The sequence below is a fragment of the Pteropus vampyrus genome, unplaced genomic scaffold (genome assembly GCF_000151845.1).
Source record: "Pteropus vampyrus isolate Shadow unplaced genomic scaffold, Pvam_2.0 Scaffold436, whole genome shotgun sequence".
In the NCBI taxonomy this organism is placed as follows: Eukaryota; Metazoa; Chordata; class Mammalia; order Chiroptera; family Pteropodidae; genus Pteropus; species Pteropus vampyrus.
This window is the reverse complement of record NW_011889217.1, coordinates 697,522-713,500: the sequence shown is the minus strand read 5'-3', so window position 1 is coordinate 713,500 and position 15,979 is coordinate 697,522. Positions and strand designations below refer to the sequence as shown.

At 48.4% G+C, this 15,979-nt stretch overlaps 1 protein-coding gene and 1 pseudogene across 1 annotated transcript; one reads left to right on the top strand and one right to left on the bottom strand.

Moving 5' to 3' along the window:
• Nucleotides 1–2,071: 2,071 nt before the first annotated feature.
• LOC111732242 lies at nucleotides 2,072–4,794 on the bottom strand (annotated as a pseudogene).
• Nucleotides 4,795–4,991: 197 nt separating this feature from the next.
• NOL6 (nucleolar protein 6) lies at nucleotides 4,992–15,621 on the top strand. Its single transcript, XM_011381403.2, has 26 exons — nucleotides 4,992–5,274; nucleotides 6,071–6,277; nucleotides 6,363–6,479; nucleotides 7,585–7,764; nucleotides 8,119–8,287; nucleotides 8,527–8,661; nucleotides 8,746–8,909; nucleotides 8,995–9,115; nucleotides 9,332–9,390; nucleotides 9,474–9,575; nucleotides 9,771–9,886; nucleotides 10,061–10,238; nucleotides 10,398–10,520; nucleotides 10,696–10,844; nucleotides 10,994–11,069; nucleotides 11,293–11,433; nucleotides 11,565–11,682; nucleotides 11,764–11,918; nucleotides 12,025–12,188; nucleotides 12,594–12,746; nucleotides 12,958–13,055; nucleotides 13,820–13,944; nucleotides 14,062–14,151; nucleotides 14,560–14,754; nucleotides 14,861–14,962; nucleotides 15,135–15,621. The coding sequence occupies exons 1-26, from the start codon at nucleotides 5,221–5,223 to the stop codon at nucleotides 15,282–15,284; spliced, it is 3,441 nt and encodes a 1,146-aa protein (XP_011379705.1). The 5' UTR covers nucleotides 4,992–5,220; the 3' UTR covers nucleotides 15,285–15,621.
• The last annotated feature ends 358 nt before the right edge of the window (nucleotides 15,622–15,979 follow it).

Here is a 15,979-nt window from a genome sequence, read left to right as displayed (position 1 = left end):
TGCTTAAGGTCCTTCATTCTTAGGTCAGAGGAACTAGAATTCCACAGAACTTGTCTCATGCCTTTTTATTTTAGCTGGTAAGATATTGTTTATTAGTAGTTTGCAACTGTGTCTTCTACATCCCTGGATCCTCAGTGACAGCACACTGTCTGACATAAAGTAGACACCAAGTAATTGTTCTCATGGGCTGGCAACTAAGGGCAAGAAGACAATCAGTAACAAAACAACAGTCATCACAAATTGAACCACACCCTTCACCTCCATGACTAATAGGAACTCTCAGACACTTAGTAGGTGCTCAAGATTATAAAGTCCATAAGGACAACAGGTCTTATTCATAAGCATACACAAGCTACTACAATGTTTGGCAAATAGTAGGTACTCAAAATGTATTTGTCAAAAGAATGAATGTCAGAAACAGCTTCCTAGAGCTTTCTCATAGTTTCATAATAAGAGATTGACTTGATTGATTGGTGCCCTCTGGTGGTAGAGAAAATAAGGATATTTCTTCTTGGTCTCTATGGCATCACCTGGTACTCTATAACCAGGGCTCTTCTGAAGAATCAGTTACCTTTCTTGCAAAGAGAAAAGATATGGAAATCTTGGCAAAATAAATGAGAGGGAGGGGGTCTTTGCTTTAAAAAAGACAATTCTGACCTTATAGAATGACTTTTTTTTAAGGGACCAACATTTTTTTTATTCTTCATATGTTAACGCATGTTAAGTATTGAATAGTGCTCTTAAGGAGCCATGATCTTCTTTAATAATAATAGTTAACATTTGCTGTGCATCAATATGTAACAGGCTCTTTATACATAGTATCTCATTTAATTTTTACAAAAATCCATGACATGGTGATTACTAGAATATCTATTTTGCTGATTATAATAAACTTAGAGAGGTTAATGTCACTCAGTGAGTAAATGGCAAAACCTGGAGTTGAACCTTGGCCATCCCACTTTAGTGTGGCTGCTCTCAACCATCATACTGTAATATTCCTAGTGTAGTGTGCCCACAGCAATGTGTGCATATCACCCCAATTCTATACTGCAATTATTTGTTTACATCTTTCTCCCAGCCTCCAAGGTGCTCTTAAGAAATAGACATTCATTCATTCAACAAATGTTTATTAAGTGCCTACTATGTGACAGGTCCTGTACCAAATGCCAAGGATATAGTAGTGAATGAGACAGAAATGATGGGTCTTGCCCTCATAGAGCTTACATTCTAGTGGCTGAGACAGAAACAGACAAAAACAAGTAATTTGTAGACAAATAATACCATTTCAAGCTTTGGTGAATACTAATGAAGATGATTAAAGGGGGCCTAAGACTGAAAATGTTGGGGTGGTTGCAGTTTTAGCTGGAGGCAAGGCAAGAGCAGAAGAAACCTCTGGGAGTTTATATTTAAATTAATAGAAGGACCAGTCTGTGAAATGTAAGGGCTAGAGCATTATTCTAGGTCTCTGGCTTGTGATCATCATGTCCTATTTATCTCTTTATCCTTGACATTGAACACAGGGCTTGACATTTCTTGTTATCCAATGTGGAATAAATGATTGACTTATCTCTCAGCTTTTTCTTCTTCCTCAGCCATTAGTGGTGCTACTTCCTCCTCTCAGTCAATTCAAACTCAATTCATACTTCAAGTCTTAGCAAAGCCCCATCTCCTCCAAGAAAGCTTCCTTAACAATCAAAACATTCTTCAGCCATAAAGAAGAAGGAAATCCTGCATTTGCGACAACATAGATGAATACTGAGAGCATTGTGCAAAGTGAAATAAGTCAGATAAAGAAAAGTACAAATACTGCATAATCTCACTTATTTGTGGAATCTCAAAAAGCCAAATTCATAGAAATAGAAAGACTGGTAGTTGCCAGGGGCTGGAGAGAGGGGCAAATTAGATGACATTGGTTAAAGGGTACAAACACAGCACAGCATGGTGACTATACTTGATATTATATACTTGAAAGTTGCTGAGTAGATTTTTCTTCTTTGGTTCTGTTTTATTGACCTCAGAGTACACTTTGGATACAATTAAAAAAACAAACACAATGGAAACAGAAACTGGATCCAGGATGGGTCCATAGAAGAATTTCCCCAACCAACATGGATTTATACAAAATGCCAGAAGAAAAAATGAGGCAATCTAGTGCTGAGGCCAGGGGTAGCCAGTTGGCAGAGGAGCAGTCAGTGAAGGGTAAGTGTGGATGCAAACTGCACTGCCATGGGTGTCAGGATTAGTTTTCCATCAACAAGCTCCTGCTCAAGTGTTGACTCTTGCCTGTCCCATTTCTGCATGTGGATAGTTTGCCTCCATCCAGTGTCACAATGGACTTGACCTTCCTGTCATCTGCTGTTGTCTCATCGAACTCCACCCCCAGCTTGAAGCTGATCTCCATATTCTTAAAGATGCTGTGTTTTTATGATGACAGTATCCTCATTTATTTTGATAATTGTGGTAGGCTTGGTCATGTTAGTCACCTGCCTGGTAGCAAAATCCACACCATGTAGTCATGTAGTCATCGAAATTCTTGCTGTCTGCTAGCTTCTAGGTGCCCGCAAAGGTGTCCACCATGGTGAAGTTGGGCTAGGCTGCCTGCCTGCTGTAGCTTCCACCTGCTGCCTTTTCTCTGACCTCAGGAGTAGATCTTAAATGTTACCACCCCCACCACCCCCACAACAACAACGAATGGTTATTACGTGGGATGAAGGATGTGTTAAATGTGTTAACCTTACTGTCGTAATCATTGTGCAATATATATGTGTAACAAATCATCACATTGTACATCTTAAACCTAAACAATGCTATATATCACTTATATCTCAATAAAGCTTGGGCAGGGGGGACAACACATTCTGAGCAAAGAGGGTAGCAAGTTCAAAGACCCGGAACAAGAAAGCACAATAGTCAAAAACTCCAAATAGTTTAATATGGCTGGGCATAAAATTTGACAGAAACAATGGTAAGAGACAAGGCTGGAAGGTTGACAGTTATATTCATTCATTCATTTATTCATTCATTCAGAAAACATTTATTGAGTATTTACAGTGTGCAAGGCACAGGCCATGTATATCTGGTTCTAGTTTCCATGGATTCAGTCAAGGGCAAATTGATGGATAACTGATAAACAATCAAAAGTAGTTTTTTAAAAAGTGCTAAAAAGGAAATAAATGGGAGTAATTGGATAAGGGAAAACATTTCAGATTTGGTGGTCAGTGAAGGCTTAACTAAAGAGGTGATATTTATTCTGGGAGCTGAAGGATGAAAAGGAAAAAGGCAAACAAAAAGCATTCCAGGCAGAGCAAATGGTTTGGCTCAAATCTCTGCGGTGGGGGAGAACTTGATACAACCAAGGAATTGAAAGAAGGCTGATGTTGCTGGAGCCAAGTGAGCAAGGGGTGGAGTTATTAAGAGAAAGGATGGGATAGAGAGGGACCACATTTATCGTGGTCTTGTAGAAGTTTGTATTTTATTCTAAAAACAATTGTGTTGACCTTAAAAATAAAATGGTTAAAAAGTAAATAAAACAGTTTACCAGCAAAAATGGGAAAAACAAAGAATTGCAATTCAGGACAGGCAAGCTATAGTAAAAGCCATAGACAAGCCCCACAAGCAAAGGAGAGGAGTGTTTTTTATGGAGAAAAAGGAGGAAGTTGAGAGGAACTGTTTTTGAATAAAAATCCGTTGGAGAAAAGCGAGAGTTCAAGGAGAAGATGGTTTCTTATTGGCCAAGTTACTGGGATAGTCGATTTCTTGTAGAAGATGCACTGTAGAATTTTCCTGTTCAGGCCTATAATTCATGATTCTTTTCTTTTGTCAATTCTTCTGTTGGGGTCTGTAACTGTCAATTCTTCCAGTGGTATTTTGTGAGAGCTTCCCCTTCTTATCTCCTGACTTCATTTTAGTGAGGTTTCCCTTTATTAATTTTTATAGGAGCCACTGAGGAATTTTTAAAAGGAGAGTAACATGATAGGATTTTAGTTTTGGAAAACTCATTCTGGAAACTATGTGTAAACAGATTGTGGAAGGACAAATCCACTTTTGTTAAAGTTCCTCTAAAAGCTATTGCATAAACTAATCTATGCCGTTAGAATTCAGGATAGTGGTTACTGTTGGGAAGGAGTAACCAGAAGGCAGCATGAGGGGAGTTTCTTTTCTAGGATCTGATTACATGAATGTTTGGTTTGTGAATATTAAAGCTGTACCCTATGTGATTTTTCTGTATGTATACTGTACTTAAATAAAAAAAATATTTAAAGAAAAAGCTATTAAATGAAACTGTTCTATATTCTTCAAAAAAGTTGTTATAAAAGACAAAAAAAAAAAAGCAAGATAGCATGCTCAAGAAATGTTCCAGATTAGGAGAAAAACATGACTAAATTGATGCATGATCTTGCATCAGGAAATAAAATGCTACTATGTAAAGGGTATTGGTGGGATAATTGGCAAAATTTGAATATGGACTTTATATAATATTGAATCAAGGTAAAATGTCCTGAAATTTATAATTGGACTACGATTACATGTGCATTCATTATATTAGTATCGCAACGTTTCAGTAGATTTAGAAATTTTACGAAGCTAGATAAAAGCCATTACAATAATCTAGGGACAAGATGATGTGACTTGGATTAAACTTGGCAGTAAAGACAGAGAAGTGTGAATACATTCAAGATATATTTTGGAGGGAGAACTTACAAGACTGGATAATTGCTAAGACGTGGTGGACAAACAAAAGGAGACGTCACTGGTGTAAATAAACCTTTCCCAGAGGGCCCAAGTTAGCTCCGCCCTTCCCCTCTGTACCCAAATGAAGGAAGTCAGGAAAAGGAAGCGACTGCCAAGCTACCCGCAAGCTTCCGGTGTAGTGTCGCAAAAAGACCGTAAATCGGTCTGTTTGGCCCCTCCCGACACAATGGGCGGTCCTGGAGAGTGACAGGAACCAATGGCGAGCAGCAGCTCGGGCACTCACCCAATGGCTCTGGAGCTGGGCGGAGTCCTGCGGCACGAGGCTTGATTGCGGCACCCTAGCGGTTCTCTGGGGCTGCTCTAGCAAGATCGCTTGGGGTACCTTAGCAGATCTTTAGGGTTGTGAAGCAGATCTCCTGAGGGGGCTCAGCTTCTGCGGAGAGGCTTCAGCAGTTCTGTCGCGGTGGGAAGAAATTGTGCCGCCGGCTTTAAACCCCAGGTGCTGGAGCGAGACCTGGACCTGGAGGGATGGGGCCAGCGCCTGCGAAAACGAAGCTTCGCGTAGCTGCTGGGGAGCTGGAGGTGAGTGAGCCATCTAGGAGGAAGGGATGCTCAACGTGCCAGAGGTGGGAGAGCCTGACTGCTCGCCAACAAGGAGCATGAAAGCAGTCCCTTCTGTAGGAGCTCCTTTCGCTCTCTGCTTTCAGCTTGGGGCATATGGTGGCGCTCCTGGAGTGGTCCAGTAAGGCTCTCCCGGGTGTGGGTCTGTGGATGGGGGCAGGGTCCAGGACTGGAAGGGAGAAGGAAGGTTTGGGATCCCGCAGACCAGGGTGTGAAGCCTGCTCACAGTATAGGCATATCAACTGTGGAACCTGGAGCTCATGGGACCTTTAAGTGTCTGTTTTCTTCTAGGATTATTGTAAGGATTGGGTGACTTACTATGTTCTCCAGAGCCAATAGGTTTTAGCTCTTCCCATCACTAATAGAGTATGAATGCATACAATCTATAGTCAGGGTTTGCCAGGGGAGGTGGGACCTGGCAAAATTTGAATAGAGCAAGAGTGGAGATGGCATTTGCAAAGTTCCAGAACTAACTCAGCAGAAGAGGAAGCGCCCTGATGCGTGGTACCTGGAAATACAAGGAGCTTAGGCATTACTTAGGGTAGGACTTAGTCAGCTATTACCCCTACCAACTCCAAGCAGAGCTCCGTGCTTGTGCTGTCAGTAACGATTAAATTGAGTTTTACACAATCTGACTCCCATTCAAAAGAGGAACCAGGAGCAGGCTTTTATCTACATCCTATCATGGTGACACTTCAGGCGATGGATTCTAGACACATGTGACCTCACACTGGCTTCTCCCTCTCACTACCCCCAGGTGATGGAGTCAGCTCTGAAAGTCACAGGCAAAGAGGGAAAAAAGCAATCCTCAAAGAGCCATACAGTGGCTGAGTCTCCAGTGGAGGGCCTCCTGAAGCCAGTGAAGCTCAGCCAGGCAGAACTGTACAAGGAGCCTACCAGTGAGGAGCTGAATCGCCTTCGGGAAACCGAGAGCCTATTTCATTCCAGCTTGCTTCGTTTACAGGTACTGTTGGGTGGCTGGGGCCTAGGTTAGAGGAGCAGGCTTGAGATCTTGAGGCTAAAGGACTCTCCCTCACCCCTTCTTACAGGTAGAGGAGCTATTGAAGGAAGTGAGGTTGTCAGAGAAGAAGAAGGAGCGAATTGATGCTTTTCTACAGGAGGTCAACCAGCGGATCATGAGGGTGCCCTCAACCCCTGAGACAGAGGTTAGGCTAGTGGTGTGGGTAATTGGAAAGCCTAGAAGAGGTCCTCAGTGGGGACGTCTGAAACAGGGGCCTTGCTATCTCTGGAGCTCATTCTCACTGCCAGGAGGCTCAGCTGGGAGTGTGGTCAATCACCTTCTCATTCATTTGACAAACATTTATGTGCTTTGCAGTAGTTTTGTTGTCAGGGATACATCAGTGAACAAAGCAGCCTATGTTCTAGTGTTGGGGTTATAAGCAATAGATACTAAGCATGTCAAGTAAACCATATGGCAACATTAGAAGGTGCTAAGCACTGTGAAAAGGGAAAAGTAGGACAAGTTAATCGATTGTGAGAATGTCAGAGGATGGGAATGGTTTGAAATTTTAAATAGGGTGGTTGAGGTAGGCCTTACTGAAGTGACATTTATGTAAGGTTTGGGGGGAAGTGAGGCAACCGTTAGATATCTAAGGGAGAAAGAGCATTCCAGGAAGGAGAAATAACCAACATAAAGGCTCAAAGGTAGGAGTAGGTCTGGTGCATTCCTTGGAATGAATGAGGGGAAGATAAAAGGAGATGAACTCAGAAAGGTAATGGAGGGGTCATTTCATTTAGGTTGTTGTGTACCAAAACCAGGACTTTGGCTGTCGCTCTGGGTGAAATGAGGGACTACTGCATGGTTCATTTGGAGAGAAGTGATGTGACCTAATTTTAGTTTAAAAAGTTCACTCAGGCTGTTGTGTTGAAAGTAGAATGGAGGGGGACAAAGGTGAAATCAAGAAGACTAGTTAGGAACCTCTCATGCAGTGATCCACTGAAAAATGGTAGTAGCTCAGACTAAGAGAAGTAGAGAAGTGGTCAGAGTCTGGTTGCCTTTTGAAGGTGAATTGGGTGCTCACTTCATCAGCACATATACTGAAAGTGAAATGGGTGTTCTTAACAAATCAGTCAAGATGTTTTTGGCTTGAGCAACTAGTATGGAATTGCCTTAATGGAGAAGATGTATTTATAGGAAGATCAGGAGTTCGGTTTTAAACACGTTGACCTGTTGAATTTGAGATCTATTAGACATCAAGGGGACATGTTTTGAAGGCAATCAGATCAATATCATTATCTCTGTCCCCGCAGCTGACTGACCAGGCATGGCTCCCGGCTGGAGTTCGAGTTCCCCTCCACCAAGTACCCTATACAGTGAAGGGCTGTTTCCGCTTCTTGCCCCCAGCCCAGGTCACTGTTGTGGGCAGCTACCTTCTGGGCACCTGCATCCGACCGGACATCAATGTGGATATTGCACTGACCATGCCCAGGGTGAGGTCCAGAGTTTGGAGGATGGAGAGGCCTGCTGCTGCACCATCTACAAATCCCTGGGTCATTCTCTCTTTCCCACCTGCCACTTGCCATTAGATTGAAATATGAATTCTAAATCAAAAGAGCAGACCACCACAATCATCTTGAGATGTGCCCTTGGGCCAATTACTGCTCCCTTAGCCCTTTGTGAACTGGGTGTTATGTTGCTAGCCCTGACTCAGGCACTCTGGCCAACAGAGAATCCCTGGGGTTGTTAAACTGTGACTCTTACCTTGGCTTCATCTTGCCCCCAAGCTCTCCAACAGCAAGTACTTAAGTGCCCAGCTATCTCTTTCTTCTCCTGACCCTCTCCAGGAGATCCTACAGGACAAGGATGGGCTGAACCAGCGCTACTTCCGCAAGCGTGCTCTCTACCTGGCCCACTTGGCTCATCACCTGGCTCAAGACCCCCTCTTTGGCAGTGTTCGCTTCTCCTACACCAATGGCTGCCACCTGAAACCCTCACTGCTGCTGCGGCCATATGGTGGGAGGCACACACTGGGCTGAGGGCATAGTATGGGTTGACACATCCAATGGTGGAAGGGCACAGGGGCCTTAAGTCCAAGATGAGAGGCTTGGGCTTCAAGTTTGAGAGAGACGGTATAGGGACCTCAAATTCTGAGGTGGGAGTGTGTGGGGCCCTCAAGTAGCTAGGGTGGTAATGTAGGGACCCCTCTGTTTCCAGGGGGCTACAGGGTCTCAGCACCCCGTTTCCCCCACCAGGGAAGGATGAGCGCCTGGTCACTGTACGTCTGCATCCATGCCCTCCACCTGACTTCTTCCGCCTATGCCGCTTGCTGCCATCCAAGAATAATGTGCGCTCTGCCTGGTACCGAGGGCACAGTCCTCCAGGGGATGGTGAGCAGACACTGGTGTCAAGGTGGAGCTGGATGGAAGGGTATTATGAGGACTTTTCTCATAGCTTTTCTTCTCCTCCCACAGGTAGTTCAGAGCCCCCAACCCCCCACTATAACACATGGATCCTGCAGGACACGGCCCTTGAGTCTCATGTGCAGCTGCTGTCAACCGTGCTGGGCTCAGCCTTGGGGCTGAAGGACGGTGTGGCACTTCTGAAGGTCTGGCTACGGCAGCGGGAACTGGATAAGGTGAGTTGGAAGTAGCCCAGCTTCTCCGCCTCATGGAGGGCGGGCTGGCTCTGAGCTTATGCCTCTTTCTCCATCTTTCTTTCAGGGCTTGGGAGGGTTTAGTGGGTTCCTTGTCTCCATGCTGGTTGCCTTCCTCGTGTCCACACGCAAGATCCACACCACCATGAGCGGCTACCAGGTTCTGAGAAGTGTCCTGCAGTTTCTGGGTGAGTGGCTAAGTTCAGAAAGGCAAAGGGTTCCACTCATCCAGAGAATCCTCTCATCTTGTCAGGGATCATTTGGTTTCTTGCCATTAGACAGATGAGCAAACTGAGTCCCAGAGGTACACAGTTGCAGCCACCTGGCTGGGAGGAGGGTGTCATTAGGGCTGGGTCCCCAGGGGAATAATTTCTGATACACCCACCTTCTCTGGTTCACTTCAGCCACCACAGATCTGACAGTCAACGGGATCAATTTATGTCTCAGCTCAGATCCCTCCTTGGTGAGTAGGGCAGGGCTGAGTCTGGGCAAGGATACCTGAAGGTAAGGCCCCAATCTTGACTGGCTTCTCTCTGCCCCTCTAAGCCGGCCCTGGCTGACTTCCACCAGACTTTCCCAGTTGTCTTCCTGGACTCCTCAGGCCATCTCAACCTCTGTGCTGATGTCACTGCCTCCACTTACCATCAGGTACCAATGGTCCCCCACTGGTTCAGGCCTGTGGTTCCTCAGCTGTTCCAGCCTAGACCTTGTCCTTTCTGCCACCATGAGAACCTAAGAAACTTCTCTCCAAAGAGTTTAGGTCAGGCATGTCTCTTGGTTTGAGCCCAGTGAAGGGAAGGGTACAGTGGTGGCAGTCTCACATCTGAGTCCCTGTGGCTCCAGGTGCAACACGAGGCACGGCTGTCTATGATGTTGCTGGATAGCAAAGCTGAGGATGGATTCCAGCTGCTGCTGATGACTCCCAAACCCATGATCCGGGCTTTTGACCACATCCTGCAGTAAGTTTAGAGGTGACAGGGTATGTCAGTGGATCCTGTTTCTCTGGGGCTACAGTGATGGTGCGGAGGTCCTCAGGCAGGTGCTCAGATCTTCCTGGTTGTGGCGGGGTTGAGGAGATACTTGAGGCCAGCAATACCTGATTATCCTTCTGTCCCTCTATGCCCCACCCCCAGTCTCTGTCCACTGAGTCGTCTGCAGGCAGCATGTCACCGGCTGAAGCTATGGCCAGAGCTGCAGGACAATGGTGGAGATTATGTCTCAGCTGCCTTGGGTCCACTAACTACCCTCCTGGAGCAGGGCCTTGGGTCCCGGCTGCAACTGCTGGCCCACTCTAGGCCCCCAGTCTCGGAGGTGAGGTGGTTTGGGTCAGGGAGTTTGTGGGTATGAGGGAGGTTTGATCTAGGGTCCCAGGAGATACAAAAGACACACCATCCCTCTAGCTAGAAGGCAGATTTCCGGATTAAGTTGGGAGAATCTTGGGCTGAGCTCAGCCTTTCTGTTCCCCTACAGTGGGCCATTAGTCAAGATCCACCGAAGCACAGGGAATCTGGGACCCTGACGCTGGGATTGCTTCTCCGGCCTGAGGGGCTGACCAGTGTCCTTGAACTGGGTCCAGAGGCCGACCAGCCTGAGGTGAGGAGCACTGGGGTTTACGGGGTGATTTGGCCCTGTCTTGGGAAGCCCAGCATGGGCACTGGAAGGAGTGGTGTGGATTATCCTCTTGCCACCTGTATTGAGACCCATTAGGGAGATTCCTGACAGAGCTTTGTTGATCTCTCCCATCACATCACCCCTTTCTTCTTCTCAGGCTGCTGACTTCCGCCAGTTCTGGGGATCTCGCTCGGAGCTCCGGCGTTTCCAGGATGGAGCCATTCGGGAAGCTGTGGTCTGGGAGGCAGTCTCTATGTCCCAGAAGCGCCTTATTCCCCACCAGGTTGTCACCCACCTCTTGTCAATGTAAGTGTTAGCATATGAATGCCAGGAGGCAACCTTGGGTTGCAGAGCCTTTTAGGAGGGTCTGGCTCAGGCTTTTGGGATGAGCAGCTCACATCCAGCAGCTGACTCCTAGCCCCAATGCCCACACTGTGTCTGTACCCCTTTTCTAGCCATGCTGACATCCCTGATACCTGCGTCCACTATATGGGGGGCCTCCTGGATGCACTGATCCAAGGCCTGAAAGAGGTAAGGGTACTGGTTCAGGGCTGTGGTCAATGGTAGGGATTGCAGAGTAGCCTGCGTGGCTGGATTGGGTAGTTGATAAAGAGCCCTTATCTCAGTCAGGCTGCACTTTCTGGAGTGTCCAGCAGAGGGGGCGCTGGCTCTGCAGCAGCCAGAGCCTTGGCAGAATCCCAGGGGGTGGTTGGTTCTGTGGGACCTGGCCTCCTGACTGTCTTCTCCCTCTCAGACCTCCAGCACAGGTGAGGAGGCCCTGGCAGCTGTGGTGCGTTGCTACGATGACCTCAGCCGCTTGCTCTGGGGGCTGGAAGGTCTCCCACTGACTGTGTCTGCTGTGCAGGGAGCTCACCCAGCGCTGCGCTACACTGAGGTGAGGTTCAAGAGGGCAGAGAGCCCCACCTCTACTCCACTCACCCAGTATTCTCCCTTCCAACTCCTGATTCTGGGTACTCCTCCTCCCCGCTCCAATCCCAGACCCTTTCCTCAGTCTTTATTTCATAGGTGTTCCCACCAACTCCAGTCTGGCCAGCCTACTCTTTCCATGAACACCTGCGAGAGCGGGCCTCGCTGTTGCCCCGGCCTGACAAGCCCTGTCCGGCCTACGTGGAGCCCATGACTGGTGAGGGGGCTATGGGGTGGGGGTGAGAGGGACTGTCCTCACCCCAGACTGCAGTTCAAGACCTCTCACTTTTCTCCCCAGTGGTATGTCACTTGGAGGGCAGTGGTCAGTGGCCACAGGATGCTGAGGCTATAAGGCGGGTCCGAGCTGCCTTCCAGCTGCGCCTGGCAGAGCTGCTGACGCAACAGCATGGGCTACAGTGCCGGGCCACAGCCACACATACTGATGTCCTTAAGGTTGGGCTGGTGCAGGGTGGGGGTTCCCCTAGGGAGGGAGGGGACAACGGGTGTCAGAGTGCCCCAGGCCAACGTATACCTCCCACCCCATACCCTCTTCCAATAGGATGGGTTTGTGTTCCGGATTCGTGTGGCCTACCAGCGGGAGCCCCAGATCCTGAAGGAGATGCGGAGCCCTGAGGGAATGATCTCACTGAGGGACACACCTGCCTCCTTCCGCCTTGAGAAGGACACAAGGCATTTACCCCTGCTCACCAGTGCCTTACATGGGTATGGCCACCTGCACAGGCTCTTCTCTTCATAGATGCTTTTCTGCCCCCATTCTGCTCTCCTGGCCACCTGTTTCTTTGGGAGGTCAGCTGGTTAATAAGGATATGAGTTCTGGAGTCAGGCAAGTTCTAGAATCCTGGCCCTGCCATCTCATTGGCTAAATCCCTCTGGACAGGATTTCCCCCTGGAACTTAACGTTTCTCATCTGTAAAACGGGAATAATGCTAGGACTGACCTCTTGGGTTGTTAGTTAGGGAGACATGAGTTTACACATGTAATGCATTAGCACAGAGGCCAGTGTTGGGTAAAGTTTGAATAAATAGTGGTGCTAGGGCTGAAACACTGTTCTTGGGCCCTGAGTGCCCAAGTCTTATTGCCACTGCCACCTTCCCTCCCACCCCGTAGACTCCAACAGCAGCACCCAGCCTTCTCAGGTGTGGCTCGGCTGACCAAGCGGTGGGTACGCGCCCAGCTTCTGGGTGAGGGGTTCACTGACGAGAGCCTGGACCTGGTGGCTGCTGCCCTTTTCCTGCACCCTGAGCCCTTCACCCCTCCCAGGTAATTCCTTCCTTCTTTTCCTTAGCCAGTAAATTCCCCTTGGGACTTTCATCCCTCATGCTATACCTTCAATCCAAATGAGAGAAGCAAGTGACAGAGGAGTTCTAAGACATCCCTCCCAAGCATGCCAATGGGTCCAGGCTCCCTAGACTGTGTGGGAAGCCTGGGGAATGTGTGGCTGGACCCCACTTCGCTTACTCCTTCCCCTCAGCTCTCCCCAGGTGGGCTTCCTTCGGTTCCTTTTCCTGGTATCAACCTTTGATTGGAAGAACAACCCCCTTATCGTCAACCTCAACAATGAACTCACTGGTAAGTGGTCGCACTAGGGTCAGAGGACTGGAAGAACTATGCTTTGTGGGTTGCAGTATATGGCAGGCAAGGGTTTTCCCTGTCAGTCTGTTAGGTTTTCTCTGTGCCTCCCCCATTCCAGATATCTACACTTGATCTTGACTGCCTTGGGGTGGGGAATTAGGAGGAGGAAGAGGCCCAGATCAAGCCTTTAGTGAGTTCTGAGACTGTAGAGATGTGGTTTGCCCATGTGATGACCAAAAACAGAGTAGACTGGGCGTGGTAAGCAGGCCACCTGGGGGACTGTGAAGGGGAGAAGAGAAGGGCGACTGAACACCAGGTGAGAAGTCTTGTGGGGAACAGGGAAAGGTCCAGATTAGAATAGTTGCCCAGACCTCTTGGGGGGTGGAAGTGATGATTTCTGGTTGTAACATGAGGAGTTCCTGATCCCAGTAGAGAGGAAGGTGTCAGCTTTCTAATTCCCCAGGTGTGTGGGAACATAGGGTGGGAGGGGGCCAGGGGCAGGCCTCAGCTTGTATAGGCCCGGAAACCAGATGGATGCCAGGGAGTGGAAAATTTTGCCTCTGGGCTGAGGCTGGGAGTTTAACTCCCCACCCAGTTGAGGCAAATATAGTGTCCCTTTCATTACCTTTGCCACCTGGGAGAGGGGCATTGGAAAATCCCTGTGATGGGTAGCTGCTGGGTGTATAGGAAGAGGTCCTGGGGCAGTAAAGGATATTTGGGGGAGAAGGGCAAGCTGAGCCAGGATCCCATCTTGTCTACAGTGGAGGAGCAGGTGGAGATCCGCAGTGGCTTCCTGGCAACTCGGGTACAACTCCCTGTCATGGTCATCATTACCCCCCAGGATCGCAAAAGCTCTGTATGGACACAGGATGGACCCTCACCCCAGGTTCAGTCCCATCTCTGCTCCCAAATGTGTAATTTTCTCCCTTAAGGAAAAAGCAGGCCCAGCCTGGGCTAAGATGTGTGGTCAGGTCTGACCTGTCTGATGTCTGTGTACCCCCAGATTCTACAGCAGCTCGTCGTCCTAGCAGCTGAGGCCTTACCTGTCCTAGAAAAGCAGTTAATGGATCCCCGGGGGCCTGGGGACATCAGGGTAAGCCCTTGACTAAGACTGACTCCAGGGGCTCTGGAGATTAGACCTGTGAACTGTGGAAGTCCAGGGCTCGAGGGGCCCTCATAGGATGCCCAGTCTCTTTGTTTGGTGAGACTGAATCCGGAGAAGGAATTGAAGCTGCCCACAGTGCCTGGCAGTGGTGGAACCTGGAGTAGAACCAAGGCCCCAGCTCCATTTATGCCTCATGCTCCCAGCTTGTGCTCCTCCTGCTGGACCCCTTGCTGGCACCAACTGGGCCTTGGTGTTCCTGCCTTCAGATGAGCATTCAGACTCATAATGGGTGGTCACACAAAGGGGAAGGGAGGAATCAAGGTGGGCATGTGGAGGGATTTGTAGTCCAGCTCCCAACTCCAAATGGCGCTGCTGACCCTCCTTGTCTTTCCTCAGACAGTGTTCCGGCCACCCTTGGACATGTACGATGTGCTGATCCGCCTGTCTCCCCGCCACATACCCCGGCACCGCCAGGCTGTGGACTCACCGGCTGCCTCCTTCTGCCGTGGTCTACTCAGTGAGCCAGGGCCCTCATCACTAATGCCTGTGCTGGGCTATGATCCTCCTCAGCTCTATCTGGCCCAGCTCAGGGTAGGTCCTAAAGGGCTGACTGACCCTGGCAAGGCGAAGCTGGGGCCTTTGGAGGTAGCTCTCAGGTGCCCACCTATAATCTTGTCTCTGTCCTGCCATTTCCTAGAAGGCCTTCGGGGAGCTGGCCCTTTTCTTCTACGACCAGCATGGTGGAGAGGTGATTGGTGTCCTCTGGAATCCCACCAGTTTCCGGCCTCAGCCCTTCAAGGTATACTGGCTGGTGACCGCCATCCATTACTGAGTGTGCACATGTGGTTCCACATGGGCATGCACGTTTGTGTGTGGCCTGCTCCATGAGTGACCCTGTGTCGGGTATGAAGTATGTGTGTCTTGTTGTCTGGGCATTCCTTTGTGACACCTCGTTTCTCTGATTCTCCTAGGCCTCCAACACAAAAGGGCATATGGTAGTGTCTCAAGGTGGGGAGTCTGTGATGGTGCCCAATATCGAAGCGATCCTAGAGGATTTTGCCATCCTAGGCGAAGGCCTGGTACAGGCTGTGGAGGCCCGAAGTGAGAGGTGGACTGTATAATCTCCAGCCTCAGGAGCAAGCTGTAGATGGACAGCAGGACTTCAGACCTCTGGAACAAGATGTCAGTGGTGTGACCTCCACCCTTGTTGTATATGGACCCTTCACGGAGAGCCTGCTGACCTGAACACACTGAATCATCATCCCAAAAAGTCCTGCCCCAATTTTCTGTCCGATGCCCCAGCTTTGGGGCAGGGGCCATGATGTCCTACACAGTTTCCTGGACCCGACTGAACTCCCAGAAGTTCAGTTCACGTCTTAGTCATGTGCGGTGCCATGAACCCTTCTGTTGTCTTAAACTCCGATTTAAAATTAAATCACTTTATTTTCTCATTTTCTTGGCTTGTCTCCCCTTTTCACATAGTTTGTTTTTAATATTAAAAATTATTGGGGTGTTTTTCACATAGTTTTAACTTTGTCTTCTATATGGAAGCTCTTTTGGGTCATGTTTGAACATAGATTTGTGGCATTTAGTACAATGTGCTCTACTCAAGTAGGGTACTATTATGTCTAGGAAGGGCACCTTGCTGAGGCAGGTGGAGGTGGGAAGGCCACCAGAAGACTTCAAGGAGAAGGGAATCAGTTTGTGATTTCTGTCTAGAATGGTTGGGGTGGTGATGGTGAGAAATAAAGCCTGAGGTAATAAATTGACATTTATTGAGTGCCTAATAAATTCTGGGCATTATTTTGCATATCTT

Coding starts and splice junctions, on each gene's coding strand:
- NOL6 (XM_011381403.2), top strand. CDS start 5,221: ATGGGGCCAGCGCCTGCGAAAACGAAGCTTCGCGTAGCTGCTGGGGAG. Junction 8,910..8,994: donor GGCAGCGGGAACTGGATAAG/GTGAGTTGGAAG, acceptor TCTTTCTTTCAG/GGCTTGGGAGGGTTTAGTGG. Junction 11,070..11,292: donor TGATCCAAGGCCTGAAAGAG/GTAAGGGTACTG, acceptor TCTCCCTCTCAG/ACCTCCAGCACAGGTGAGGA.